Source organism: Symphalangus syndactylus, chromosome 1 (assembly GCF_028878055.3).
Source record: "Symphalangus syndactylus isolate Jambi chromosome 1, NHGRI_mSymSyn1-v2.1_pri, whole genome shotgun sequence".
Lineage (NCBI taxonomy): Eukaryota > Metazoa > Chordata > Mammalia > Primates > Hylobatidae > Symphalangus > Symphalangus syndactylus.
The window spans coordinates 147,227,906-147,240,482 of record NC_072423.2 but is presented as its reverse complement, the minus strand read 5'-3'; the positions used below and the strand labels follow the sequence as shown (position 1 = coordinate 147,240,482).

At 35.2% G+C, this 12,577-nt stretch overlaps 1 protein-coding gene across 3 annotated transcripts in view; it reads right to left on the bottom strand.

Annotated features, from left to right (window-relative positions):
- Nucleotides 1-3,099: 3,099 nt before the first annotated feature.
- SGCZ (sarcoglycan zeta) overlaps nt 3,100-12,577 on the bottom strand; it is a 1,126,701-nt gene continuing 1,117,223 nt past the window's right edge. For all 3 annotated transcript variants that reach the window (XM_055287513.2, XM_055287533.2, XM_055287523.2), the window contains one exon: nt 3,100-8,924. In XM_055287513.2, the coding sequence (XP_055143488.1) occupies nt 8,730-8,924 (195 nt within the window). In that variant the 3' untranslated portion in view covers nt 3,100-8,729. The remainder of the gene's footprint in view (nt 8,925-12,577) is intronic.

The window sequence follows — 12,577 nt, the reverse complement described above, 5'->3', positions numbered from 1 at the left end:
CCTTGAATAAATACTTTGACCATAATGTCTTTTAGATTTAACATAAGGAAACATTTTATATGTTATGAATAAATGGTGTATGTGTTCTCAAATGTTGAGAATGACATATCTATACCATTTCCCCTTAAATCTTTGGCCTACAAGAAACTTAAATAAGGCCGGGCGCAGTGGCTCACGCTGGTAATCCCAGCACTTGGGGAGGCCGAGGCGGGCGGATCACGAGGTCAGGAGATCGAGACCACGGTGAAACCCCGTCTCTACTAAAAAATACAGAAAATTAGCCGGGCGTGTTGGCGGGCACCTGTAGTCCCAGCTACTGGGAGAGGCTGAGGCAGGAGAAAGGCGTGAACCCGGGAGGCGGAGCTTGCAGTGAGCCGAGATCGCGCCACTGCACTCCAGCCTGGGCGACAGAGCGAGACTCCGTCTCAAAAAAAAAAAAAGAAACTTAAATATACATGTAATATTCAACACACTAACTAGTCATTTTGCTTATCATTTTTGTTATTCTGTCTCCTCGATGGTTTCCCTTTAATATTTTTGTCTTACTCCATATTGTAAGAAAACTTACATCCTTCTGGAAACAGCTGTAGAGAGAAAATAAATAACTTAGAAAATATGGCTAGATCTACTACAAATATCTGCAAAAACTAATTTGATGTAATATTTAGTTGTAGCTTATAAAATATACTAAGCATTATTTTTGGAGCAAGCCAGTTTACTCATTTTAGCTTCATGATTTGTATGCACCACTTAAAAAAATTAGTGATTTGGCCATGTTTTTGAGAAAATTTTTAGTATATATTTATAATCTGCACTTAAATCTTTTTTTCTGACATAGTCTTTCTCTTTTTTGTATCCACGGTATTTCTTTGAGTGATGAAAAAACTAGAGGTTCAATTTATATTTTAAATAAATCAAGTGATTCCTTTTTTCAGTTAGAACAATTTTTATTAGCTGAATATGTTTGAATATGTTAACTAAAAAGAAGTATTAGTGAGTACTGTAAAATAAAAGTTTCTCCGTTACCATAAAACGTGCTTTCGTGGCAAGTAATAATTCTGACTAAGAGGGACAGAGAAATGTAAAACAATACCTTCTCTTCAAATTTTGTCATGTGACCTCCCCAAAGAGGATAAGCTTCTACCTGGTAATTAGAAGAAGTAACAGGAACGTTTAAAATTCACACAGGTGCTGTTCACTAGATCCGTTATTTTAGTGATACAGCAATCATGGTGATACTATTTTAGTGATACACCAGTTGATGAAAACATCAATATAGTATTGCACTGAATTACCTGGCTGAATACCCATTCCCAACCTCCATTCTCCATAGTCCCATGTGAAATAATAAGAACGTATATATCAGTCCCTGTCCCTGGTTCTTAACATAGACCACCTAAAAGCCCTGTAAGTAGGGATCCTAGGAGAACTTTTTGTTTTCATATTCGGTATTTAAGCCAGTTCCTGACACAGAATTCCTAAGACCTTGGTAGTTTCCTGAGTGATAGTAGTGTCTTTTGTTCAAATGAGATGCCTCTTTGTGGGCTCCTGGAAGGAAGCTGGTCACCAGGAAGACCAAGCCATGACTAGAAGCTTGGGACTGACAGCCTCACTTTCCAATTTGTAGCAGGAGGTGGGGGTGGGAGGATTGGAGTATATAATTAATCATTCCTATGTGATGAAGCCTCCATAAAAATTCCCAGTCTATGAGGTTCAGAGCTTCTGGGTTGATGAACACATCCATGTGCTGTGAGAGTGACAAGCCTCAACTCCCTGCCCTCTGGACCCTTTTAAACCTCACCTTACACGCCTTTTCATCTGGCTGTTCATTTGTGTCCTTCAAAATACTCTTTGTAATAAATCGGCAGTAGGAAATAAACGTTTTCCTCAGTTCTGTGAGCCAGTCTAGCAAATTATCAAATCCAAGAAGGGGTCATGGGATTTGTACCCCATTCAGACAGAAATTGTGGGTAACCTGGGGTCATATTACTTGTGACTGGGGTCTGAAAAAGGGAGAAATCTGTGGGAATTAGCCCTTAACCTATGGCATCAATGCTAATTTCAGTTGGCATTGAAATGGAATTAAATAGTAGGACGTGCAGCTGGCATGGGAGTATTGGTTATTGTGGGGAAAAACTACACATCTGATCAGTGTTGAGTGTGGGTGTAGAAAAACTGCTTTTTCCTTATTTGCCCCACTATTAAGAGACAAGAGATTACCAAATTCAGGCATTAGTATGGTTGGTAAGTGGCCTAAGAATCTGCTGGAAACAAGTATTCAAGTATTTGGTTGCACACATATCTGAACCATCCAAAACTTTCTTGGAAATTAAGTAAAGTCATAGAATAGATATGCTTCCCTGAGCTGAAAGCACTCATTTGTGTTCTGTTTAGATTTAACATTTGGAAGTCTTCATGAGGAATGTAAATGGTTCTGTTTTTGTTTGTAGCTAATATCTGGAACGGTGTGTAGAGGTGCTTTGACAGCAAAGAAAAAAAGCTAATAGTGACTCTTTGGGGGGAAAAAAGTTTCCCGTGAATACTGTTTCTGTCTTTGTTTTGGAAACAGTGTGGCACAATGTCACTTTCAAGTTATATACAATATTGGACTGGATATATTGCTAAAAGTTAACAAAGTCCATGCCATGGCCTCAAGTCCTCCTGGATTAAGAGATAATGTAACAAGGAAATGAAGAAATACATCAAATAAGTAATGATTAGCATGTGTTTATATTATTGTATATATATTGTATGATATTCACCATTGCATATATGTGTATTTTTCTGTGTAATATGATTATGTATATGTAGGGGTATAAGTCTGTGCACATAGTAGTTTTTTTGATCCTATCCCAAAAATCAAATCAGAGGGACTCTAGAATGAAGAAACTATTAGCTAATTCTTTGATAAACTGTGGTGATTTTATCGTTAAAATTCTTCAGTTTTATTGGTCATATATTTAAAAGGGACAGTAAGTCCAGGTTTTCATAAGAGAAGTATTTTATCCAGTATAAATATATGGATTAAGCTTAATATTTTAAAACATACATCTTAATATAATTGATTTTTAAAATACAGAATTGAAAAGGTCTCTACTCAGTAATACTCATACCCCTCTTCTTTGAACTATTTTTAAAAATTCAAGAAAATAAATGAAATGATAGCATGTAAGTTTTTATCCTGTTTTGACTATCACATTTAATCATGGTTACATAGTAGCACCAAAATTAGGACAAATTACAAGAATCACAGGAGAGATCTTAAATTATATGAGCTCATTGCATGCTTCAAAAGGTCTCATTTCAGAGAAAAAAAGTTTTCCAACTGCCAAAACTTTGCTGCATTTTCTCTCCCCCAAAATATACACCAATTAAGTTCCATCTAAACAAAAGATACAATAGACTGATTTTTGAATAGATATGTTATCTACAGTTTATAGGACAGACAGTCCATTTAAATAGAAAAAAGTGATTTTACATAAAGCAAGATAGAGTACAAAAGCACAGCTTTTGTAATTTTGGTAATATTGCAATTTTACAAACATGTTGCATAGTATGTGTAAGAAAATAGTTCCATTTTTCATATATCTATATATACAAGAAAACATTTACATGAAAGTACAAAACAAAATAAATGAATAGTGGACCTGATTTAAAGAATTGTATAAATAACGAGACACTCAAACTCCAAATTACATATCTCCATTGTTAATGAATGTCCTTGCCCATCTTTAACCCTGTTTGGCTTTTATTTATAAATATGCAAACAAATGAGATATTAAGACTGAAAAAAAAAAACAAAAATGAACTACAGTTCTTTATATCTCATTTCCTTTAATGGTTTTCATTGGCTTTCTCAAAATGCAGAGCCACCTCAGTTAACAATTAAAAAATAGCCCTCTGGTTCTACAAGTATTTCAAATTAATTTTATTCTCCAAATAATGTTCAGCAAGCAGTGAAAGTTGAAACTCAGCTGAGTAGATCCATCCTGGGCCCATTTTGGGATACGGTCTTTGTATATAGGTTTTATGAATACCAGGGAGTTTGTTATGCATGTATAAAAGAAAAGTGGACCACACTAATGATGTTTCCCTTCTGAAACAAAAGCGTTCCTTAATTTCTACAACTCAGAATCATCCAAGAAGGATGTTTTCTACCTCATGTTATAATTATAAGCCCCTCTATTCATTTGAATAAATTAGTAGGAGCAGCAGTGTTTTAGAGTTAAATACAATAGAAATCCCATTCTTTGGTCTTTGACATTTAAACAACTAATAAATTTCAGTATAAAACAACATGAATAACAGTGTTCAATTAAGTTATAGATTATGATTATTTAAAATGAATACAAATGCAGTTTTCCTTTGTGATAATGATACTTTGCAGTGTTCATTACTGTAATATACACCAGTACATAGAGCAAATAATTTCTCCATATGTCCTTAAATATGATCACATGAACAATTCTTATTAGACCACAGCTATTTGAAGAATTAGGTGCCAAGACATCACTCATATAAAACTCAAACATGAATTTGGCTTTGATGGTTTTATAGAAAATTTGGCCATTAAATACTTTCAATGATTTTAATAACTTAACATTATTATGTTGACGTTCTCTGCTATGAAATACAACACTCATATGCATTAGACACTCTCCAGGCTATTGTTGCTTCATACAGAGATGCCACGTTTGCAATGAAATAATTTATTAGGAGTTTTATTGTATCAAATGCTATTTTTGTAAAACGAGGCATTCTCCAATTGAGTCATTTGATAGAATATGTAGGAATTTTGAATGGAATAAAATGTTATAAACAGTTCAGCAATCAACCTCTGTGATCACATTATCATTTCTTCAAAAGATCACTGCTTTTTAGCTTTATGGAGGTAATAAATCAACAGAATGTTTATATTTGGTTAATATTCCTATTAATTTCCTAAACAGTCATTTTGAATAAGATCCAAATGCATTATTTTCCTGTTTAACGTCAACCATATTACTGAATCCTGTTAACCAAGCATGAGTTTTCCAAAGGAACCTTAATGTTCAAATGGGAAGAGTATAAAAAGGAGTATAAAAAAGAGCATAGGAAGTAGCGCGCCAAAAAGGTTTGCATTTCAACATTTATAAGCGGCTTTTTAAGGTGCAGAAGGAGATCACAAATGCTAGTTCAGATATGGCTACTTAACCTAAGATTTATGAGTACTTCCTTAAATGAATCAGAAAAATTTTAAAATGTGACTAAAGGAAATGTCTAGTTTGATATACCCCTCTCACAGACAAGTGAACTCTGACCAGCGTAATTAAATATATGTCTTAAGTAGGTAAGTTCACATGACTAGCCAGGGGCAGAACTAGAACTGGAATTGCTGGCTCCATTTTCTGAGATTTGAAGTACTGTAATCTAAGATTCCCAAGTTACAGTAAAATTTGAAGTGTGTAATTGTCTTAAACTCTTAAATAATTATGTGCCAAATTATAAAGTATATCATTCACCATAAAATATATATATTTTAGACATATATGTGTGTGTATGACTAATAAGTACCAGATAGAAATTTTGGAAATGTTGAACAAGAGACGCAGGAAATTTGGAAGTTTTTGTTGTTCTTGCTGTTTTTTTGAAGTTTTTAATTGAAATCTTCTGAAAAAGAAAAGAATAACGTGTCCTCTTTGCATCTTTCCTTTTGATCCCCCAAACCTGAATTCAAATACATCTCAGTTTATCAATTCCTGGCAAATAACTTAAATGCTAGCAATACTACCAACCTGTTTTTCTTCTTCCCTTTGTTCGTTCCTGGAGTACACTGAGTATGAAGTTATTAAGATACGGGTAAGAAGATAGCTTAGTTGTATCCATGTAGTACACTATAAGGGACTCATTTTTCTCAGTGTCATTTGGGGAAGATGAAATTTATATCATATAAGTAAACTGCTTTATATTTATACATACTGTAACATAAAGATGGTACTGGGAAAACATAATCTGTTAGGGTAGTGTGCAAGTAAGGGACCACTGTATTTAAAAAAATAGGCTTTTTTTCTGTCTAAATGTGGAAAACGACGTTTGGGGCCATTCTTCTAAGCCTTCACCATAGGCTTGATCTCTCTGAGGCAGGGATCTTCTCTTAGATTCAGAAATCTGAAAGAGCTAGTCAAATGACTTAAAGCAATTATTTGCTGTTGAATAGGAAAGCCATCGCTATCACCATATTTTCTACTGTACTGAACAGATAGATTTGTTATATCATCTGGATACAGTCTAAAGCTCTCAGGCTTGTAAGTTACTTTTGAATTGTGTCTACACTTCTCAGAATACATTTGAATTAAAAATGTGACAGTCCCTCACTGGAATTGGTTTTTACATATTTTTTCTCACTATTTTTTTTCATCTTTTCTCCTCTTATGACATATAATTTAAATTTTCAGTTTTCTCTTTTGCCTTCTGTAATATTTGTACTTGAAATTAGAACAGGTTGGAATAGAAAGAAACCCCAAGAGACTATTTTATTCAATACTTTTGCTGCGAAGTTGAGTAAACTGAAGCCTGGAGAGATTCTCAAACTGCCTAAAACAGCTCAATTGATTAGTAGAAGACAGCTGAGATTAGAAACAGGGCCCATTCCTAATCAAAAGAATTATTCCCATTTGACTTAGAAAGTTTCTAATTGTTCTAATGAAAGGATGATTAGAACTTGAATATGTCTTAAATTACTATATAATGTTTTCCTTAAAAGTCCCTAATATAGTGAGTAGCACACATAATTTCTCAACATTTCCTGTATTATAGTTTATTTTCCAAGGACCAATGTGAGATTTCTTATATTAAATTCTTATTTTAATATAAATTAAACTCTTGTATTATGAGATAACTTTGTAAGCAATTGTATATCATAATTCTTATTTCAATATTGATTTAATTATATAATAACACCCAAATATAAGTCACATTTTATTTCAAAAATAATAAAAGTAAATTAGCCTTTGAACCCTTCTGCTGAGTATAGTGGAAATGAGCTTTTTCAGTTATTTCATATGCTAGGTTATGCAAACAAGATAATTCTGCAAATGTTTCACTTTTCTTCTTGCATCGCCAATATTTCTACTTTCACTAACCACATCTTTTGCAACAAGTTCTAATCTCCCAGTTCACTCTCAGCTGTAGACACCTGAACTCCAGAGAAAGATTCTACAGCCGTTAATCCCCAAAAAGAAGTTTCAACACAACTTTGATAGTGTGCATGCGGGAGAAAAAAGTTGATTGACATTTGAAAATTCAGGACTTACCTTACAGTAATTAAGTCATCTTCCCATAATAGGAAATTCTTAATACAGTTTTACATTCTTTGACTCTGTAAGTTGTAAGAATTTGAGTTAAAGGGTGTTGTGATAAATGAATATTCAATATTCTGGAGTTGTTTACTAAGAGATCATATAAAAAAATAAGCATTGGAAAATGAAAAGAACTATAATTTTTGAGGTCAGGGTAGCCTAACAATCTAATAAAAGTAAATATATGTTAACAGCTGAATAGAAATGGGACTAAATTCCCTAAAATATGAATCTAGTGAACACATTTTCAATATTTATTAGCATTTGTCATTTTTACTGTTTAGTCAAGAAATTTTAAGTTGACTTCTAACTTCTTTAAATCTTAACCTCCAATAAAAAATAAATGGAGAATAATTCTGAAGATGATACCCCAATGGAAAGTGAATTTATTCTTAGTATTATGCATCACATTAGTATTGTTTATTTAGAGGATGTTTGAATTTTAGCAGTTAGAATCAAATGTAGAGTGAGTGGAGCAAACAAAAATTATACTGTTAAAACCTAGGTGTAAAGGATAGCATGTGAATTTTTAAAAAATGATCTATGGATTTAATACCATCAACATGTCCTTCTTAATCCTATCTTATATTGCAATAAATTAGATGTTTTGTTAAAAGTAAATACGTCACATGCAGTAGCCACGTAAATACTATATAAGGCCATCCAGATCTGACGAATGACATTATAATGGCATTTTGTTAATTCTGTAAAGGATATATTGCTGAGTGCTTTCAAAATTACCTAATGTACAAAATTCTAGCCTTAGTAGACAAAGAGTAACAACACATTGAAATTAAAGAAACAGAAAGAAAACTCAGGGAGAGATTCTGTATTGTTTTGTTTTGTTCTGTTAAAAACCATGTATTGAATTTAAATTTTAGTAAAGCAAGCATTATATAATGCTTTAAAATTTTAAAAGTCGGGGATAAAAGTTTACATCCAAAAAGATGAATGGAAAATTGTGCTTTCAGAATGTAGAATAAGTTTTCTTACAGGGTTAACCATTTCATCTTGCCATTGGATACTGGGAATTTCATTTATGCAGTGTATATATGTGCAGTTCATATCCAGGTCCTGCAAAAATCTAAAACTGTGTGCTTCACTTCGCGTAGCAAAGGCACCTATGTTATTCTCCCTTTTGAGCAAAAGTCATGATCCAGTTTTCCTGCTGACGACGCTTTTTCCACTGCTGTGTCAATCACACCCTCTGTGTTGAGCAGTACAGTACATCAATCACAAGAGAAGGTGGTGGCGAATCCCTGCTCACACTGGAAGTTGCTCTGTGGACCATTCGAAGAAGCTCTGGACTGATCACAAGGGAAACCGAGCAGAACTGTGAAGCAGACGGACAGGAACAAAAGGCTATTCTGGTGTGAGGAGAAATCAGTCACTTCAGCTCCACAAGCAGATGTTGCTACTGGACTGACAGGTGGAACCTACTCCTGCTGGAGAAAGGTAAAGTTTGCCATTGGGGCAGACGCAGAGTTCATACACTGTCTGTCGAGAACTTGAGGAGCTGGGTGAAGAAGATGAGAAGGAGCCAGTTGGTAGATTTCCCAGCTTGATTGTCTCTGCATTTAAAAATATCTATGGGAAAAAAAAATTGCATTATAATTCATTTTAGAAATCCAAATTCCTCAGAGCATCGAGTAATCTACGTCCCTCCTCAACATGGTCTAATAAGGAAGTCGACACAACAAACAATTCTGTGGTTTCGCTGCCATGCTTTGTTGAACAAACAAATTACATTCCTACAGTAGAGTCCGAAATGTCTGCAGCTTTCTTCCCCTTTGGGAGATGGTGTCTTCTGACAGAAAGCCCTCCTCAATCTGAAAAGCAACATCATACAATATACTTAAGGGGCCAACCCAGTTACTTAAACACCACAGAAAATTAATGATTTTGACAGAGTCTCTCAATTTAATTTCTTAACCATGCCTGGTATACAGAATATGCAAAGAAATAAGGATATCAATAGAGATCACAATACTGAACAGGGGGCAATTAATTTAAAAAAATCTCGGTCTATTTTTTTTTGGAATATATTCCCATTTACATCATCTTCTATGTCTTTTTTTTTTTTTTTAATACCTTAAGTTCTGGGGTACATGTGCAGAATGTGCAGGTTTGTTACGTAGGTATACACGTGCCATGGTCGTTTGCTGCACCCATCAAACTGTCATCTACGTTAGGTATTTCTCCTAATGCTATCCCTCCCCTAGCCCCTCACTCCCTGACAGGCCCCAGTGTGTGATGTTCCCTGCCCTGTGTCCATGTGTTCTCTTTGTTCACCTCCCACTTATGAGTGAGAACATGCAGTGTTTAGTTTTCTGTTCTTGTGTTAGTTTGCTGAGAATGATGGTTTCCAGCTTCATCCATGTCCCTGCAAAGGACATGAACTCATCCTTTTTTATGGCTGCATAGTATTCCATATGTATATGTGTTACATTTTCTTTATCTAGTCTATCGTTGATGGACATTTGGGTTGGTTCCAAGTCCCTCCTATTGTGAAGAGTGCCACAATAAACTTAAGTGTGCATGTGTCTTTATAGTAGAATGATTTATAATCCTTTGGGTATATACCCACTAATGGGATGGCTGGGTCAAATGGTATTTCTAGATCTGGATCCTTGAGAAATCCCCTCACTGTCTTCCACAATGGTTTAACCAATTTACACTCCCACCAACAGTGTCTTTCTCCACATCCTCCCCAGCATCTGTTGTTTCCTGACTTTTGAATGATTGATTGCATTCTAACTGGCCTGAAATGGTATCCCATTGTGGTTTTGATTTGCATTTCTCTAATGACAGTGATGATAAGCATTTTTTCATGTGTCTGTTGGCTGCATAAATATCTTCTTTTGAGAAGTGTCTGTTCATATTCTTTGCCCACTTTTTGATGGAGTTGTTTGCTTTTTTTCTGTAAATGTGTTTGTTTAAGTTCTTTGTTGGTTCTGGATATTAGCCCTTTGTCAGATGGATAGATTGCAAAAATTTTGTCCCATTCTGTAGGTTGCACATTCGCTCTGATGATAGTTTCTTTTGCTGGGCAGAAGCAGTTTAGTTTAATTAGATCCCATTTGTCACCATTGCTTTTGGTGTGTTAGTCATGAAGTCTTTGCCCATGCCTATGTCCTGAATGGTATTGCCTAAGTTTTCTTCTAGGGTTTTTATGGTTTTAGGTCTTATGTTTAAGTCTTTAATCCATCTTGAGTTAGTTTTTGTATAAGGTGTAAGGAAGGGATCCAGGTTCAGCTTTCTGCATATGGCTAGCCAGTTTTCCCAACACCATTTATTAAATAGGGAATCCTTTCCCCATTGCTTGTTTTTGTCAGGTTTGTGAAAGTTCAGATGGTTGTTGACATCTAGTGTTATTGCTGTGGCCTGTATTCTGTTCCATTGGTCTATAGATCAGTTTTGGTACCAGTACCATGCTGTTTTGGTTACTGTAGCCTTGTATTATAGTTTGAAATCAGGTAGCATGATGCCTCCAGCTTTCTTCTTTTTGCTTAGGATTGTCTTGGTTATGTGGGCTCTTTTTTGGTTCCATATGAAATTTAAAGTAGTTTTTTCCCATTGTGTGAAGAATGTCAATGGTAGCTCGATGGCCATGTCATTGAATCTATAAATTACTTTGGGCAGTATGGCCATTTTGACGATATTTTTTAATACTCATTAAAGTGTGTGGACTCTTAATCCAAAGGATATACTAAGTAGCTGACATGGTTTGGCTGTGTCCCCACCCAAACCTCATCTTGAATTGTAACTCCCATAATTCCCATGTATTGTGGGAGGGACCCAGTGGGAGATAATTAAATCACGGGGGCAGTTTCCCCCATAGTGTTCTTAGGGTAGTGAACAAGTCTGAAAAGATCCGATGTTTTTATCAGGGGAAACCCCTTTCACTTGGTTCTCTCATTCTCTGTTGCCTGCCACCATGTAAGATGTGCCTTTTGCCTTCTGCCATGACTGTGAGGCCTCCCCAGCCTCATGGAAGTGTGAATACATTAAATATCTTTTTCTTTATAAATTACCCAGTCTTGGGTATGTCTTTGTCAGCAATGTAAAAACCAATACAGTAGCTAATCGGCACAGTGAACAATATATAATTATTGTCTATAATTAGATTTGAAGTCTCCATCTATTACCTATGTTCAGTACCTACTTTGCTAAATCTTCTAATTTGGAAAATGCTGTATTCTAAATCACAGACTCACCACTTTGAGGGACAGTGATCGTATGGCTCTGTCATGCATGGAGAAAGTTTCAGAAAAAGAAAAAAACAGATCTTGAATTTGAGCAAAGAAACAGCTCTCTCCAGCTGTTTCTTGTTTCCACTGATATATAGCTTATGATTGTCTGAAGGATATCCCTAAATTGACAGAAGTAGGAGAGAATATTCTGCTTTCTCTATCTTTGCCCTCCCTCATCTAAGTTCCATTTGTTTTGTACTAGGACTCCTGTAATAGTCCCCTACCTGGCCTCCTGGTGGCCCATTTTTGTCCTCCTATCATTGACTTTACATATGGCTAGAGTGAACTTTTAAGAAATGCAAATCAAATAATCTTGCTACACTGCTGGAAACACTTTGATGTCATCCCCCACACTTCAATTGGATCCTTATGTCTTTCCATGGCCCAAAGGCCCTACCTACAAGATCTGGCCTATCTCTCTAACATCATTACCTGTAATTCTTCCTCTTGCTCCAGTTCTTGCATTTTCTCAAAAATAGCAAAAGCACTATGGGCTCACAGCATTTTTACTATTTCCTCAAACTGAAATACTTTTCTCCAGAGATTTAATGAGTGGGGGGAGATATTAACTGGGTGGGTGTAAAACATGGATGGGAGGGAGATTTCCACTCTTTTGATGCTTTTTAAATTTCTGAACTATAAGACTGTATTGCACACTAAAGTTAAGCCGGAAAAAGAATTCATACATCACAAGTATATATATTTTAGGTTAATTTGGATGCAAACAAATTTGCTCCAATTCTCCCAAAGGTCACCTCCTTGGAAATAACTTTTCTAAATAAACACTCTACTAAAATAATGCTAATCCTTCTTCTCTCATTAACAGGTATAGTGTTCTCTATAGTAAAAGTCCATTTGTAATGTTACATTTGTATTCATTCGTTGTTTGTTTCTTCTACTTACATTAAGATCCATGAGGTTAGGGCCTGTCTTTGGTTCATCCACATAGAATAGGGCATGGAATTGTAAAGTCCATAAATTACATGA